The sequence below is a fragment of the Prionailurus bengalensis genome, chromosome D1 (assembly GCF_016509475.1).
Source record: "Prionailurus bengalensis isolate Pbe53 chromosome D1, Fcat_Pben_1.1_paternal_pri, whole genome shotgun sequence".
Lineage (NCBI taxonomy): Eukaryota > Metazoa > Chordata > Mammalia > Carnivora > Felidae > Prionailurus > Prionailurus bengalensis.
The window spans coordinates 72,775,569-72,794,695 of record NC_057346.1 but is presented as its reverse complement, the minus strand read 5'-3'; the positions used below and the strand labels follow the sequence as shown (position 1 = coordinate 72,794,695).

The window sequence follows — 19,127 nt, the reverse complement described above, 5'->3', positions numbered from 1 at the left end:
AGGGGTTGAAATTTCAGTAGTGCCTATTGAATCTGTTTTTATAGAGGAGCATTTTCCCTTCTCTTCCTTTCTTCGTTATCCACCAATAGGCTAGTTATATTTGAGGGGAAAAAATTTTTTTTTTCTTTCTCTCTGGGCCAGATTCCGACAGGCCACTTTAAAATGCCCTTTCTAATTGAAATGACAAAACACAGGAGAATTTACTCCAAAGAGAATCTGGTGTGTGAAGTTGTGCCTGCTTTTTTACTGTTGGTTTCCATATACTGGAGCATACTGGTGCCAATTTAAAGCCCCTGTCAATTTCCATTTGTATCAAGTTCCCCTATTTCTACCTATATTCTGCATAGTTCTTTTTACTTTATCAGTCTCTTCAATATGTGTCACTAGGGTATTTCAAGTGTCTTCTATTATGGCTCACAGATCAGTTGGAGAAGGGAGCTGTTTAGATAAAAATTGCGCCCCTTGCTCCTTCAAGGTGGCTGGCGGGTGGTACCATTAACCCTTTCTGTATGTGAGGGCTGTGAAGTGCCATTTTAGAAAAAGTCACTGCAAGACATCTGGAAATATAGTTTGCTATTTGAGAACTCAGAACAGCAGCAACATCAGAATCTCTCTTCTCCTTGGACAATGATTCTTGTCTGGTGGCTAGGAACAGGAAATGGGTTTCATTATAATTCACTGTAGAGCTTATGTAAAGCACATGGACTTTAAAGTAAGACTGACTCTATAAAATAGATAATAATTCCCATTTTCTATAATTATTTAGAAAACTAAATAAAATAATAAATGTTAAATACCTAACACAGAACCTGACTGAGTTAGCGTACAATATATGCTTGTTGAATTCACACATGAATGAATGAGGGTGATGACTGAATGGCAGGATGAGTGGTTATGTGGTTATGTGAAAATCATGCGATTATGAGAATATAAGCCTTGCACCTTTTTTTCGATGGGGTTCTCCATTGGAGAGCTTACATGATTTTATCCCAGAAAGCAGGTATATACATGATACATATGTATACATATATACACACATTTATGTATGTATAATGTATATACCTATATATGTATATTTAATATTATGTTAAGTATTAGATACACTGACACCACTCATAATTTGACATGAATTTGGCTGTACGGGGCAAAACGTGCCTCTCTTTCCAAGTACAATAGTGTTATAAGATGACTCTGACAAAATACATTTTTTAGGTCCTGGCCATAGACTGGTGTATCTACTTGAAGACACTCAAGAATTTCAGGGGCGCCTGAGTGGCTCAGTCAGTTAAGCGTCCAACGGGCTCTGTGCTGACAGCTCAAAGCCTGGAGCCTGCCTCAGATTCTGTGTCTCCCTCGCTCTTTCTGCCCCTACCCCATTCACAGTCTGTCTGTCTCTCTGTCTGTCTGTCTGTCTCTCTCAAAAATAAGCAAACACACACACACACACACACACACACACACACACACACACACACAAAAGAATTTCACCATAAGGCTGAGTTTGGTAGGACCTACTGTTTTGTATTGAATGTAAGTAGCCCTAGTTATTAAAGTGTCACTAGGATACAAATGCAAGATAGGTTTTTTTTTGAAGGCTAGTCTCAGGACACAGAAGTCCAGAAATAGTATTAGAGGTATGGATTTATGACATCTTCATAGGACTTCCTTAATCCAATGTATTTAAAAGATTCGTCAATAAGTTGGTGGTAAAGCATAGAAAAGATTCTTTGTGTCTTGGCTTTAATTCATTGCTTTTTCTAGATACTTCTTGTTGGGGGAATAAAGTCTAAAATGATTCATGTGGCCTTTAAGACTCTACCCCTCTCTAGCCTCTTGTCATGCCACTGTACCCACACTTAACCGTCCTTTCATGTTGGCCCTTTTTTAGTATCTTGAAAACGTTACTTTCTTTTCTACCCCAGGGCCATAATAATCAATGTTTCTTTTTTCTGGAATGTTCTTTATAACCTTTCCTCCTGGTTAATTCTTACTTAAAGTGTTATTTCCTTGGAGAAGCGATTTTGATTCTCCAGACTATGTTAAATGCCTTTGTTAGATGGTCTTTTGACATTCTGTATTTTTCTTTCTCAGCACTTAACCTGAACATAATTCACAGTTACTGTCTAAGCATTTATTTAATATCAGGTTTTCTTTCTAGCTCCATTAAGGCAGTAACTGTTTTCGAGTTGCTTGCTGTTGTACCTCCAGTGTTTAGCATAGTGTTTAGTTAATAGTAAGCATTTGATAAAGATTTGTTGTTGAACAAATTCATCAATGCTGGAAATGTACTCGTGATGTGCAGAGGTTGGTTCATCATATAGCCATTTCTACTTTAAATGGTAATGTTGGAATGAGAGCCAAAGTGTTCTTCTATTATCTAGTTATATCATCTTGAGCGTGGTACTTCTCTTCTCTAGTCCTCCTCTCATCAGAAGAATGAGGAGGTAAGACTAGACTAAATGATCTGTGAAGGCCCTTTCAGTTCTAGATGTGAAGTATGTCAGTTTTCAGCTTACCAAAATCTTAATAATGACTACTTTATTAAAACTGAACTAATACTAAAGGTGGAATATTTCTGCCATAAAATAGTGAAAGCATTTCTTAAAGTGCTCCAATAAAATCTGAGTGATTTTATAATTTTGAAAAATATTTAGCTAGGCTCATTTTTACATATATGCACTGCATGACTTTTATATATCTTGGATAAAGAAACAACTCAATATCCCAATCACCGAACATTTTTCAAAATTAAAATGGAAAAAAAGTCTATATTTACAGAAATAGTCTTCACCAAAGTTTAAATGTTTATGGGACTCTGGCTAAGTCTGTTATAAGCTTTACTACATTGTTGGTTTTTTAAACCTCAACTGTGTTTGGAAATGAATATTCATTATTATCATCATTGTGTCTGTGAACTATGATCTCAGAATCCTATGACATTTTTGTAAACTCTTGCGTAATCGTTAACCAGAGCTTAACCCTTTTCTTTCCCAAACCATTAGTCTGCAAAGGACTTCTCTAACTAAAGCTATTTACTTGGATAACTAATATTTTCTGTTCTTTCAAAAAGGATGTGGTATCATTTAGAGAAACTTTAAATTTATAAGTAAACTAAGAAGAAAAATCAATACCACCCCTCAGTTGCTGCTCAAGCAATAGAATTTGTGTTAGAAAAGTTTAAGACAGGTGACTAAAGCCAGCAGTTATTAAAAAAGCTTTCTAGTCAGCATTTTAACAAATGACTTCAAAAGAATCATTTCTTTTGAAACAATGTAATTTAATTTGGGCTGGGCTTATTTTCATTTATTTATTTATTTATTTATTTATTTATTTAATTTATTAATTTATTAATTTAATTTATTTTTGAAACGCAACACCATAACATTATTCATTATGTATGATAAATATAATCATGTACTACTTCTTTTGCCTCTTTTTTAGAAAATATCTCTCCTTCTTAACATCCAGCGATTTTATATAGTATGTTAATTCAAAAATATTGATTGGTTATCTCTTATTTGCAAGGTACTATTCTCTCTGCTTGCCCTCAGAAATAATTAGGTTGATCATGACTTCGATAAGCTTACAGTCTATCAAGCATGATAAGACATATATACACAACTAAGCACAGGTTTAAAAACAGTGGTAAGTGCCACAAAAAAAGGTGCACGTCAGGTGTTAAGGATCTATATCTTACATCTTCTCCAAAACTATATGCCTATTCCAAGACTTTGAAACCTCCACAACTCCTAAAACAGAGCCTTGCATATAGAACATATTCAATTAGTGTTAGCTTAGAAGATGAGCTATCTTTGAAATCATTTGGCAAGCCTATACCTATTCAATGAGTGACATTCTTTTTACCCAGGTCAGATCTGCAATCTTCAGTCTGAAAAGCATGGTACTTATATCTAAAATTATACATTTTGTCAGACAGACTGTGAACATTTTTATTTTCGTGAGTGCCTTCTATCTTTACATCATATTCTATTTTCTGGGTTTTTTTATTTCGAAGCTTATTCTACTAAATCTTTTCTGATCTCCTACTGACCAGTTTACTCAGCTCTATAAATTTTGTGGTGTGTGGAGATGCCCCTTCTTGCTTCTACTGTATCAGTGATGGCAGCTCACAAGGAACTCTGAGGAATCCCAAGTCTGAGGAATCTCAGTGTTTCTGGGGTCATTCCTCTCATAGGTACAAACCAGTAGAGAGAGATATAAAATAAATGATTATCAAAGCTTTAGAGGAAGCAATTAACATTATTTCCAAAAAGCGACTATCTTGTTCAAGCTGAAGGATTTCTGAATTTAGTCAGCTTTTAAAAAAATAGATTTGTTCCCAGGGATTTTTTTTTCTGTGTTTTTTTTTTTCACTAGTTGAAGTTCCCTGGAGGACTCACGATCGTCTGATCTTGTGAATTATTGAGGTAAAATGAAGGCATAAATGATGCTTAAGGACTCCTGCCTCTCAAAGATTTCATGACTCTTTAATACTCAGTCATAGGGCACGTTAGTCATGATACCAGATACCATGTAGCCAACACTATCTCAGCTCTCAACCATCTTCACTCCATTCAATACCAAACTTTTCTTCAGTGGCTTTCTCCAAGAAGCAAATTTTTAGAAGCTTCACTTGCCCCTCTTTTGAAGACACTTGGCTGAATTTCAAAGGAAAAGGATACCACAGAGTAAAAAGGAAATAGAAGAGGCAGCTTTTCTCCCCCTAAGTTCTAGCAGTTTGACTTACTCTTACTTGTGAATTTTTCTTGCCACTGAGTCATTGCACATACAGAATTATGAAACTTTAATTTCTTTAGAGGCTTGTTATATTAGAAAAATTGTTCCAAAGAAAGCAACAATCATGACATAAGCACATCTGGCTCTTGCAAATTATTCTTTATTAAGCTTTCATTTAATTACATGTGCTGAAAGGTCTGTTTTTGATTACTGTAATTTTTTTTATTTGTCCATCTGAATGATAGTAATGCTGGAAATTACATACAAACCACCTGTTTTTTTTTCCCCCTTACTAATATGACAAAGTTTGAGCTATTTTCTCTGTGGTTGATGAACTAGGAAGCTTATTTATTATGATACACATAGGACTGTCAAGGTAATGGCTTAATCTTGATTATAAGAAGAAATAAAATATTTGAATGGAGTTCCCAAGCATTAAACAGTGTGAAGACTGAGGCATCTGAATTCTGGCTAACCATAGAAGATCAACACATTCATTTATTATCAATTTCAACCAAAAGCTAATAAAACAACAGTCAAGGATTTAACATCCTGTGCTAGGAAAGAGAAGTTTCATTTCATTTCATTTCATTTTTTTAGTCACAAATCTGGCTATATTCTCTTGAGGATTATTTTATATGCTGCCTAGAAATAAGACCCCAAGAAAACAATGCCTGCTGTTGGGCCTGGGGATCTTGAAGGCGGCATTCTTATCATCCAGAAGGATCAGCATCCCCAGAGAAGCTTGGTCAGTATTAAATAAGAACAGTGTTCTTCCAGGAATCCCTAGGAAAGTTCAGATTAGTTTCTTAGTTCATGAATATTAAAATTGCATGAATGGACATATTGACATTTAAAGAACTTTTTATAAAGATTTTAGGCGCTAGAAAGAACCGTAGAGACCATTTAGTCAAATTCCTTTTTGTACTGAAGAAATTGAGTTCTAGAGCAACCGAATCCTTTGTTCACGTTCATCAAGTTACTGCTACAAGCACCAGGAACAAGACAATGGCTCCCATACTAGTACTCTTTCTTTATATTATTTGGGCTCTCACATTCCCTTTTTAAAAGATAGTGAGAGAGAAATCACAAGGTTGTCAGGGGAGTAATTATGTAACAACACGGTAAGTTTTGTTTTTGTTTTTTGTTTTGTTTTGTGTTTTTTGAAACTCAATTTCAGCTGCATCTAAAGAGATAATGTTTGTCTCCCCTGTTTTGCAGCAGCTCTATGCCGCTCAGCTGGCCAGCATGCAGGTGTCACCTGGAGCAAAGATGCCATCAGCTCCACAGCCACCAAACACATCAGGGGCAGTCTCACCTACTGGGATAAAAAATGAAAAGAGAGGGACCAGCCCTGTAACTCAAGTTAAGGTACTTGCTTTGCAGGATTGTGAAAACAGTTTGGAAAACAGCTTCACAAGAAAGGTAGTGAACCAGGCTGGGTTGGGAATAAGCAGCAGGAAGCATAGCAGCATAAAGGAAACCCAAATGCTTCTCTTTATGGTAAATTTCATGATTGAGCACTGAGAAACAGGTGTTTCCCTTTTGATAACAATAGTGCCATATTGTGAGCGCTTTACCTAAATCTGCAAACTCACTTCTCAAGAGTTTTACCCATTTGGATCCTGGCTTTTATTTTTTAATGTTCATTGGCATGAATGGCCATGGTTTTATTACCAGTCTTTCTCATAGATTTGTGACACTTTCTCTCTAAGTTCCTGAAACAGGTGGGAGCCAACTTACAGTACCGGAAAAGGAGGTTCTCAAAACTTTAGATTTTAAAAAGGGGGACAGAAAAGAATCTAGTGCTGGGCCTTATATGGTTTGTTGATGAAGGACTGTCCTCTGAAAACATTTATACAATGGGCTCTGAGGAATGAGTGGTATCATTATCTATTCATGCTTTGATGCCTGGTAGTTGTGAGAGGATATGCAGGCTCTCCCAAGTTATGGCTGGGACATTGATAGATGCCTTTCCTCACTAATTTTCAGTGTCTTAAAATGTGGCACCCAGGAGGTACTTGGCGACAGAGGGAAATGGATGGATGATGCGCTCCAACTTTGTGATGCAGCTGGTACCTATAGGTGGTACTGGTTGGTTTTTATAATATAGTTCAGGGAGACAATTGTTTTGTATCATTGACTTATCTACTCGGAGGGATACGCCAGCGCAGATGTATTGTTGTAATGTGCCCAAAGTACTACATTTGGAGAAATTTTGCAATTATTAAATTTTCACAGGGAAACATCTAAGGCCAACAAAATAGCATCAAATGCCACAAAGCCACTGAAAATGTATTATTTTTCCATAATGTTTTTGAGTATCTCAAAATTCCTGCCTGCAATTTTGAGATACTCCACATTTTGAGTATCTCAAAATTCCTGCCCAAAGGAATTAATTTAATGCCACCCATGCTTTAAACTCTCCAAAGACATAGATGAACATTTATGCTTTGTTGTTAGAAATACTGAGATATAACAAGAGCAGCTTACATTGAATAAGATAGCATTACTTACAGAAACAAGCTACCTATTTTGTGTTCCAAGAGTTTCTGTTTGTGAATAAGAGAACGCTACAACTCAAACCACAGCACTTTGTTTAATTGTAGTTGTTAGAGTATGAACATATCAGACGGTATTGACTTGAAGTATTGAGTATTAGATATTTTAACATGAAAAAGTCACTTTATAAGTGAGTTGGCCAAATGGAACTGCACCAAACCAAGTCTTTACTGGATGAGTAAAATGTTCCCTGGTTAAATTCAAGTTTACATCTGCTTTTACCATTCCAGCTTTGTGGGCCAACTGAGTTTTATTACTCACTTGACCACATGCAAATTCTTAGGGAGTTCTCTATATAATTTGACTTGACTATATTTTATGTTAATAACAAAGGAAACATTCCTTATACTTATTAGACTGTTTGTTGTATGTGTGGGTAAAAATGTATAGAACAAGACATAAAGCAAATGTTTTAAATTAAAAAAAAAATAAATAAAAGCTTCTGCCTACTAATGAAGAAGTTCTGAGAATAATCTCATGATTTGCTAATTGAAAGGATTATGGTCACTAAAATGTTTCTGTCTATAATCATTGCTTTCCCTCTGTATATAACATGACCACATGACACGAGGCATAGTTTGCTGAAGGTAACAAAATTAAACATAGATCATCTTATTGTACCTTCTTTCCCTGAGAGTTTTTATCTACAATAAATATCAATATTGGAAATCAGAATGTTTTTGTTCAGATTTCAGTTCTACCACTTTTACTACCTGTCCCTTTGGACAATTTGCTTAACTTCTTTCAGCCTTAGTTTTCTGCTTTGAGAAATGGGAGTTAATATTATTATGAGTCTTAAGTCCTCTCGCACATAGTGAGTGTTTCATTGATGTTAGTATAGCAGTGATCATGATGATGGTGATCTGATGGTAATAAAGATGGCGGTGGTGGTGGTGGTAGCGATTATAATTGAAGCATCTAGTTGTGTACCAAGAGAGCCTAACAAAATACCTGGAGGATTTCCATTGTCAGCCATAATGGAGCAACAGGGATCGGATTTAGTCTTCCAGCTTAAGTAACTGAAACACAGGACAAGATATATAAAACAATGATTTTCAGGTATTTACGATAGGAATATAGGACAGTGATTCCTGAGAAAAGAGAAACAAATGAGAAAAGTACTACAGTTATTCCAGTTTACTGTCAAAAGATTGTTTATAGGTAAGAGTGCAAGGAGGGATACCCACACGGAACACGGCAGCTCCCTGAATAGAGACATAGAGTTCAGAGTTTTGGGATGCCAAGGTAGATGCGAATTTGTGAGGTAGAGTACCAGAGAGGAGAGAGCTGCACAGAGGGAGAGAGGACTGAAAATCTGTAGGAGATTCTCCTGTATTTAGTGGAGTATTGATCATCATATGCATACGAAGAAACTCTCTGAGGCCAATGAAAAATACCAGATGTAGCAGGCAAAGCTATCACAGGGTTCACAGGGCACTGAGAATGGGTTTGTATTCCCATTAGCCAGAGTGGAAAGATCTCCTGACGCATGGGGTATCAGGTAGGGTTCCTCAGAAGGGTGTTACCTCAGTAATGGGACCAAATTATCCCTAGATTAATGGCTGCTCTGAACCTGCCTAACAAAGCTTAAATGCAAGCCTAGAAAGGATCAAATTTTTCTGTGTCTCAGAACATGTGTCTCAGAACAAAGTCCAAAATATTTGAAAAATGCCCAAACTCCAACACCCAGAACTGTAAAATTCACAGTGTGTAGCCTCCATTCAATAATTACCACGCCTTTGAGGCACCTGGGTGACTCAGTTGGTTAAGCATCCAACTTCAGCTCAGGTCATGATCTCACAGTTCACAAGTTCAAGTCCGGCGTGGGGATCTGTGCTGACAGCTTAGAGCCTGGAGCCTGCTTCAGATTCTGTGTCTCTCTCTGTCTCTGCCCCTTCCCCACTTGTGCTCTGTCTCTCTCTCTCAAAAATAAATAAACATTAAAAAAATAATTGCCAGGCTTTTATAGAAGCAAGAAAATATGAACAATAATGAAGAGAAAACTCAATCAATAGAAATAGGCCCCCAAATAGCACAGATGATAGAATTAGTAGTTAAGATGCTAAAAACAGCTACTATAGGGACTTCCAACTTTGCCAAATAAGAAGGTAGGTAAATCTTCCCCCTAAACACACCCACAAAATTTATGTCAAGCTAAGGGCATGCTGTGAGAACCAGTATCGGGCCTGCCACGGTGACAAGGGATTTGATGCTTCCCATGCCCAGTGGCATTGTTGGTGGAAGTGGCAATTACTGAGCTATGAAAATAAATAGAGCATATTCAAAGCTGAAAAATAAAAGATATTATAAACACCACATGTTTAAGAAGATAGAGGAAAATATGAGCATTATAAGGCAAGACATGGAACACATACATGGAATGTCTGGAGATGAGAAATAGTTTTTGAGATGAAAACTATACTGGATTAGTACTGATGGGATTAGTAACAATTAGATATCACAGAAGAAAAGATTAGTGAACTTGATGATGGAATGATGAAACTATCCAGAATGAAATACATTAAAAAAAAAAAAAGAAAGAAAAAAAGACTATCAGTGCTGTTGGACATCAAATGACCTAGTATGCTCCTAGAGCCCCAGAAAGAAAAGGAAGGAACAGAAAAATATATTTGAAGAAGTAATGGCTAAAAATGTTTTAACATTGAAGAACACTTTGAACTCAGATATCTAAGAATCACAGTGGACCCCAAATAAAAGAAACATGGAGAAAACTAAACATCTAGCATATAAATCACTATTATTTAGAAAGGAGTGAAGGAACTAGTCTAAATATCCTTTGAGTGTAGAGAAAAGAGAAATACATTGTAATGAAGCACGTAAGATGTTTTTGACGTGCATAGTAGATATAACTGTGTTTCCTGAGACCTATCCTCCGTGTACATATAGATAAATGTACATCTCAACAGATGTACTGGATTATCTATTTCCTACCAAGACAAAAAAAAATATTCACTACGTTATTGGGTGACTTATTTTCTCTGATAGTTTAATAGAAAGAGAATCTGGGATTTGGAATCCAGTAAAGTGCAATTCAAGTGCTGTCCCTCCACGTATGGCTTTGGACAGTGATTTTATCACTCTGACCCTTCCTCCTCTGTCAATTTAGAATAGTACTCCCCAACTTCATAGACTTATTGCTAGTTAAAGGAGTGAATATGTGTGAAAATGTCTAGCACAGTGCCTGCTGTATACTGGCTTCTCTGTGCATGTGATTTCTATTTTCTCTTTCTAATCTTCTTGAGTAGTCTGTTCTGGTATCTTTTTTGTCCCTCCCCTTAAACAGTGACCATTGATACAGGAAGAGACCATACAGATCAGCTAGAATCAGGCTCTCTTTTTCTACAAATGAAGAAATTGAACCCCAGAGAAGTCACATGTTTGCCAACGGGGAGGATGTTCTGTTTCCAAGCTCTACTGTGTGCTTTAAAAAATGGCATTAAAAGAAAGTTCTCTGTGCCTTTTCAGAAGCAAAACAGAAGTTAACATTTGCCAACAATTTTTATCTTAGAGCACAATAATATAGATCTTAAAACTGAACATTTAAATGAACATGTTTATATTACAACTAAATTTCTAGAATGATGGACGTGTTGTTATGTGTGTTTAACGGCAGGATAAATGAGACAAAATAAAGGCAAGGAGCTTAGCCTTCAAGCTCCTGGTTGCACTAGAGTTACAAGCTAGATATGTGAATACTGTGCTTGGTATAGAAGGGCAGGCATCTTAAAATAGACTGTAAATATGTGTAGCAAAGATTATAAAGAAACATCACTTTAGACATGAAAAATAAATTACATATAGCATGGTATGTAAAACATAATTATAATGTGTGCTTGCTCTTTGCAAAAATTAATTTTAAACATGAATAGAGACCAGAATATAGACCATGAGGTGTGTCCACACCCAGAAAGCCACATAGAAGCCATGCTGTGGCATGCGGCTCCCTGGGCAGAGGCCCAGGAGAGCAGAAGAAGCCTGTGTTTCCATTTTTAAAGTACTTGCAATTGTTTGATTTAAAATATATATTAAAAAATTAGCTGCAGAGCCTATTTATAGTTGCAGGAACTTTTCAGAGAGAATAACACAAAAGCACTACAGAGCTGCTGAAATTTTAAATAATTCTTTGTAAATGCCCTAGGTTAATTTAGATCCTTGAAAACACATTAGGAAATTAAGCTGTAATGTGAGCTAATTCAGATTTTAATTTGGCAAAAAGAATGATCCAACTACACAGTTAATGTAAATAGAAGCATAACACAGGGAAATTAATGAGGTTTCCTTCCGATGAATCTTCAAGGAGGTAGATAATTAGCTTCTTTTGTTATTATTGCAGGAGAATGTGGCATTGTCTCTGAGGTGTAAAATAACTGTGGCTTACTAAGTGATAATGTGCTTCATTTGTCTTCTTTTTTAATAATTATTTATGTTAAACTCTTGTAGGACGAAGCAGCAGCACAGCCGCTAAATCTCTCTTCCCGACCCAAGACAGCCGAGCCTGTAAAGTCCCCAACATCTCCCACCCAGAGTCTCTTCCCAGCCAGCAAAACCAGCCCCGTTAATCTGCCTAACAAAAGCAGCATCCCCAGCCCCATTGGAGGAAGTTTGGGAAGAGGATCCTCTTTAGGTAAATGGAAAGGTTAACAACAGGAAGAGATGGATGAATTGGGTAAAAATAAAGCAAACCTGTTCAGTGCTGACTGATCCCTGTTTCCAAAGTGTTCCTTAGTCCAGGGGACAGGGGTGGGGAAGTAAAATCCTTTCTACTAAAACATAACTAACACCTTTTGGTGTCTTGGGGTGATTAGAACTTTTGGAAAAGTCATAATATAAATCCTGCCGGGATGGGATATTTAGATGCTGATGAGTTAGATCTAGCAAATCAGAGACTTGGGGATTTCTGTGTTTGGTTAGTGCTTTGCCGCTGAAGCAACTCTAGGCAGACGAGAGTGATCAAGAAAACTCCAAGGGCCTAAAGGGACCTGACCTCCAAGCTGCCTGCTAAAAGTCCCAAGTTTCTTTGAAGCTTTATATTTTCTTTTTTAAATGTATGTGAATTTTACATCTTATTCCTTATTAGTTCTGCTTTAAAACAAATGTGAATGACACACTTCAATGGCATAATATGAAATAAGATTGGTATCCGATAAGATATGTCATAATGATCCTCTGGTTTCTTACACTCTCTGATATATTGCCAAGTATCTCTAGGGACATTCGTACCCCAGTGAGAATTATAGAGGAAAAACATGAGTTTTGGCATCAGACAGACTTGGACTCAGAGCCTTCACTTACTCGTTATGTGACCCGCGAAAGTTATTTAATATTTGTGAACTCAGTTTCCTAATCTCTTAGAGGGGAATATTATTACCTAGCTCATAGGTTGTTGTGAGAATTAAGAGAGAAAAATGCATATAAAATGCCTAACAGTGTCTGACACCTAGAAGTCATGTTATTTAAAAAGACTGGACTGAACCAATACCAACAGATTTACATACACATGTGGAATGAAACAATAAATGTAAAAGCATTTGTCAGTAACAGAGTGCCAAATAAGTATTAACATGTTGTTACTAAGCCTTTTCGTTTCTGTAAGATACAGAGATTCCAAAGGATTGGGGATTTAGATTCTTCACATTACCTTCCTTGCCTTACTGAGTCCCAGAGCCTGAAATGCTTATTATAATAAACAAAATAATATGTAAGTGTAGTCATGTGCAGTTTAAAAGTAATTTTTGCCTACATATCTCATTTGATTTTTCATAATAATCTTATGTGGTAGTGCATTATTACCCTCATTGTATGATAAAGTAAACTGTGATTCTTACAGGTAAAATGGCTTGCTCACAGCCAGGTAGCTATTAATTAGTAAAGCCAAGAAGACTAGAATCTGGGTCCTCTCACCTGAGTTCTATAAACTCAGTGCTGTTTTATGTGAGGTCATAGTTGGAGTGTTTGCTGCACTGTGCTGGGGTTAAGTGAATCTTCTGATGGTGAGACATAATTTTTCCTCATTCAGATTTGGGACATTAGGATTCATACAGCAACCTATTCTCATTTTGAGTCAGAGTGCCTCCTCGAGGGGCCAGGAGGTTTTCACTCCAAGTCAGTGATACTCGTGTGGGAGAGAGAAGTGAGTCATTTCCAGCATGTGAATATGGTTGCTGGATTGTTGGAAGCTATGAGATAAGGAAAAAAAAAGCCAACTTAAGGATAAATGCTAGGCTTGATCTTGAAATGGCCTTTCCATAGTCTAATTCTGAATTTTGTTTGGAAAGTATTTGCTTTGTATACTGAGCATCATGAGGGACAAAGGAGACTATGTCACAGGCCCTGGTCTTATGGAGTTTATCCTTCAGCAGAGCCTATTTCTTGGATCACGAGCTAGAAATAGGCTGAAGCAATCACAGTTTTGTCCAGGCAATATTGGATAGAAATGTTTTGTTTTGTTTTTATCAGAAGAGTTCCAGAGCAAAATATAATGGGTTTTCTAAATCCTAACAAGTGATTGTTTGACTTTTAAATAATTTTCTATAGACAGCCTTGGGAATTTTTTCTAAACACATTCATATGCACATGTATTGCACACACGTAGAGGCGTGGCATAGGCTTGACTCTAGTCTGGTTCTCTCTGTTCTGTCTGAGGTATGTGCATGCATATACACATACATGTGCTGTGAAATGTTCATAACAGGATACAAACAAGTGGATCGCATTAAACTTTACCATAGCAGCTGCAATCTATCAGTCAGCAAGCAGTTGCCCTCTTTCTGTCTAAAATTGGAAAAGCTTATATAAAGTATTAATTTTAACCTACAGTAAAATAGAAGCCATGGAGGAAAATTAGTTTAATTTCATTTTTCCCCCTCCAAGTTGCATGGAATATAATGAAAGTAAATATTTATTCTCACTGTACTTGGAGCTTTGTACTGATGTGAAAACCATTCCCACACATACAGCCTCGCTGTCACGAAAACAGGGAGCTGAGAGCAGTGGGTGTTCGGTTGGGGGTAGGGAATGGGTTGTCATTCTCTTGGTAAATAACTGAGGCAGCATGATGAGTAGAATGCTTCATTAACCAGCCAGTGATTGGGGAATGGGGAGTGCAGTGTATTCCTTCCCGCCTCCTCTCTCCTGCAGTGGACATATGAGCACACAGATAAAGATGTCACTAATGTACACATGTAGCCTCACAGAATTTGTTTCTGCTAGGCCAGAGACAGCTCTCTTGCATTAGTATACCCAGGGTAACAGGCATCCTGCACAGAGATCTCTGTACCTGTCTCTACCCCCTTCTTCCCGACTACTCCCCATCTAATTGGTAGATGTAGCCAGAAGACAGACAGACAGACACACACACACACACACACACACACACACACACACACAAAATTGGAATCTAGGAACCCTCATCTGTGAGGAGGTGGGACTGGAGTGCTGGGGTATCCTCCAAGGGCTAAAAACCCAGCACAGCTTGGTTTCCCTGTGCTCTATGTATAGTATTGCAGTTTTCTTAATAACAAACATACCTTTTCTTTGTCTGGAGATTGCAGCATTCTACAGGGGATTGGATAGTGGCAGTATTTTGTTAGCATCTAACCTGATAAGCTTCTAATAATGCATCCTGTGTGTGCAGATATCCTGTCCAGTCTCAACTCCCCTGCCCTGTTTGGAGATCAGGACACAGTGATGAAAGCCATTCAGGAGGCTCGGAAGATGCGAGAACAGATCCAGCGGGAGCAACAACAGCAACAGCCACATGGTGTTGATGGGAAACTATCTTCCATGAACAATATGGGGCTGAACAACTGCAGGAATGAAAAGGTAAAACTTGCTTCCCTCCTTCACTGGCTCTGCTGGACCCATTAGCTCATTCTCCTCTGGCTCTTTCCAGGCAGCCAAAGATTTGGGCTTCTAGCTCGAAGTCTTCAACGTTACTGCTGATGAACAAATACACCCTTTCCCACTTACTGTGGGGTTGCCTCCCACGCACCCAACCTGGCATCCAACCTACCTGCCTATTGGTATCTTTCTGTCCCATTACAAAAGATTTAAAATATTTTGTAATAAAGGGAATATATGAGGTTATTAGAATAGGAATAGACTATCTGAATATATAAAAAGAAGGAAGAAGCATATATGCTCAGGATGAAGGCTACTCTTTACTATGACTCACCATTGAATTTATTGCTAAGTTCCCTATCCGCCAGGGCAAAAAATTAAAGTAAAGCAACTTTCAAAATGCATTCATTTATTTTTTGATTCAACAAATTATGTATCAAGTGCTTATTCTGTATTAGACACTGTTCCAGGCACTGGAGATACAACAGTGAACAAATCAAACAAAAATCCCTACTCTCATTGAGCCTACACTCTAGGAGAGCAAAGACCATGAGGAAATTAAAAACTATGTAATGTAATGTCAGTAAAGTCAGGAGGTGAATAGATGCCATGAGAGAAATAGAAGCAAGTTAAGGAAGTAGGGAGTTACAGGGTTATTCTTTTCGATGGGGTGGAATGGACTTTGAGGAAATAGCACTTCATGGAGACCATGATGGTGTAGGTGATGTGATGAGTCAGAGGAAAAGGATCTAGGCAGCAGGAATGATAAGTACAGGGGACCTTAGAGTATAGACCACCAACAAGGAGATCCATGTAGCAAAACTAGCATATGAGAAGGAAGAGAGGTGGGACACAGAGTAAAGTGATAGCCTGGGGTGGAACTTGCTAGACATTGTAGGCCCTGGAAAGGATTTGCATTTTATTCTGAGGGTGATGGGAATCCCTGGATGGGTTTTGTTCAGGGCACAAACATGATCTGATTTACATATAAAAGGATCATCCTGACCAATATGCAAGAATGGACTGTAGAAGTTAAGAATGTAAACTTAAGAATGTAAGATTCTGACTCAAGAATCTGAGTCTTGATTTTGACTCAGGTGATGATCTCACAGGTTCCTGAGTTTGAGCCCCACACCAGGCTCTGTAGGGATAGCACAGATCCTGCATGGGATGCTCTCTCTTGCCCTCTCTCTCTGCCCCTCTCTCATGTGTGCATGCTCTCTCTCTCTCTCTCTCTCTCTCTCTCTCTCTCTCTCTCTCCGTGTCTTTCAAAAATAAACAAACTTAAAAAGAAAAAAAAATAAGTATGGAAATAAGGAGACAAGTTGAGAGGCTATTGTAGTACACTGGGTGAAAAATTCTGATTATCTGATAAGTGAATGAAACATGCCATTTTTTTAAAAAAGAGATGACAGTATTTTCCCAGTGCCACATTCTGCAAGTTTTTTTTTTAAACATGAGAACTATATAGGGACACATGAGTAGCATAGTGGGCAGTGTCTTTAGTAATAGTTTTAGAATAAATTTAAAAAGTTGTTTCCATTCGTATGTTTATTCACTATAGGCTGAGACTGTAACTTGTAAGTTAGAACCAAGAACCTCCGCTTTGTTTCTATCCTTGCTAATTCTAGCATGGGTGCTGTGATAGACATTCTACTCTTTTGAATAAGCTTATACTGTCCTATTTCCTAGGAGTTTTAAAGTAGCATGTGGAAAAAGTCATGATACAAGTATAAGGTCATGCGCACTGTTACTTGAGTATTTGAATGTATAGCTATAACCAGAATGTTGTGTGTTTTTCTTTGTTTCCTCTTCAAAAGGTATGGTGATGTAATAGTCTGAGATTTTGGGTATATTCGTTTCCTAAAATTGTAACAATGACTAAACTAGATGGCTTAAAACAACAGAAGTTTCTTTTCTCACTGTTCTGGAGGCCAGTTTAAAATCAAGGTGTTGGCTGGGCCATACTCTTTCTGAAAACTCTAGGGAAGATTTCTTCTTTGCCTCTTCCTAGCCTCTGATGGTTGCTGGAAAGCTTTACCATTCCTTGCCTTTTAGCTGCATCACTCCCAATTTCTGCTTCCCTCCATATGGCTGTCTTGCGTGTGTGTGTGTGTGTGTGTGTGTGTGTGTGTGTGTGTGTCCAAATCTTCCTCTTCTTATAAGGATACAAATCATTTGATTTAGGGTCCACTCTAATCCAGTGTGACCTTGTTTTAACTTGATTACATCTGCAAATACCCCATTTCCAAATAAGGTCACATTCACAGATACCAAGGGTTGGGACTTGAACAAATCTATTTTGGAGACACAATTCAGCCAATTACAGTGCGATACAGAGCCATTACTCATGTTAAATCAACCTCTCATCCTTGATTGATCCCCTGTACTCTTTAGCCACACTAGCAGACTGCTGAGATTCAAGGGCTGGGCTGGGGTTTAAGGGGATGGAAGTATGATGGAATTCTCAAAGTATGGACATTATCAAAGTCCTCACATAGATTAGAAGGTTTAGCTCTGGAAGTGTTGACTTTCCAAAGTTTAATAAAGAATTTTATGTCAGTCCTCACTGCACTGACTTACTGATGTTAACATCAAGCAATCAATAAAAAATTGATTACTTGGCCTCTTTGCCTTGATTGATCCTCTTGGGGGGAAGTTCAGATCATGTAGGAGAGAAACTGTTTGGGGAAATGTGTGTCTTTTGGTAACCTGTTAAGCCATAAACTTTTATATACTTGGGACTCGTGGTTCACATGCCAGTCACTGGATCTGCTCGGTCAACTAAGTACTTCACCCTCACAAGGCAGAACCCCTTTTTGAGAACTTCCTGGGTAGATGGTTACATATAGAGTGAGGTTTCAGGACCACAAAAGAAGAAAAGTCTTGCCCCCAAACTTCTTCTACTATTCTGATATTAGAGATAAACACAGAATTGATCTTTTGATCTATGATAGTTTTCTCAGTGAGAACACCATGAAATAACATATTTACTTTTGATGTGAATAATATTATAAGATCCTTTTGGGGGAGCTGGGTGAGTGAATAAATAAGTTTTGGTGTAGGGATACTGAGTGGGAAATTGGGTTAACAACAACAGACTGATACATACACTTGGTACCATCTCCTACTTTACTATTTTGTCAAGGGTTAGTCCTAAAATTAATCTGAGAAGCATGTCAATGACTTATTTATAAGAATATTTTTTTTTAATTTATTAGCTTTCAAGTGAAAGTAATACATGTTTACTGAATTTTCTAATACAGAAAAATATATGGTAAAAAGCTAATTATCCTCCTTACCTTGTTAACTACTATTAATGATTCAGAAATTTTCTTTGAGTAGTAACAATCATTAGTATGTCAGAATTTTCTTTGCATATATGAGAAATTATTAAAGAGTTTTAAAATACATATTCTCACTTGAAATAGTAGTCACTGAGTTGTCACTTACCAGCTGTGTGATATTTGGCAAGTTGATTACCCTCTCTGAACTTCAGTTGCTTCATCTATAATATGAGGATAGTAACCTGAGTTACAATGAAATAAGATACGTGTGAATATACCTAGTACATTCCTGGTGGAGTAGGCATTTTCTTTTATTTCCTATACCTTTTAAGTAAACCATGGGTGACCTTGAATATATAGAACAAAATATACTATTTTGGCACAGTGAAGAAGTCCTCACACAATAATAAGAGGGTCAGAGGAAGGAAATAGTCAATTTTTCAGATTTTGGCATATTGGCTAACTCACATGGTTAAACTCTTTTCCAGATGAGTTGCTACACAAAGCTATGAAATCTTCAGGTTAATTAGGTTAGGTTAGAATTTCTCAACCTCAACATTATTGCCTTTTTTTTTTTTTGGCTTGATAATTCTTTATCATGGCAGAGTGGGGGCAACTATCTGGCCTCTACTCATTAGATGCTAGTAGCAACCCTCCATTTGGTGACAATTGCCAATTGTC

The 19,127-nt window shown here is 37.3% G+C and overlaps 1 protein-coding gene across 15 annotated transcripts in view; it reads left to right on the top strand.

The window, feature by feature from the left end:
• Positions 1-19,127, top strand: part of SOX6 (SRY-box transcription factor 6) — a 619,212-nt gene that overhangs the window by 522,780 nt on the left and 77,305 nt on the right. For 13 of the 15 annotated variants that reach the window (XM_043580746.1, XM_043580741.1, XM_043580744.1 and 10 more), the window contains 3 exons: positions 5,959-6,108; positions 11,761-11,944; positions 14,954-15,141. In XM_043580746.1, coding sequence (XP_043436681.1) covers positions 5,959-6,108; positions 11,761-11,944; positions 14,954-15,141 — 522 coding nt within the window. The remainder of the gene's footprint in view (positions 1-5,958; positions 6,109-11,760; positions 11,945-14,953; positions 15,142-19,127) is intronic. The other 2 variants (XM_043580750.1, XM_043580749.1) reach the window with 1 other exon arrangement.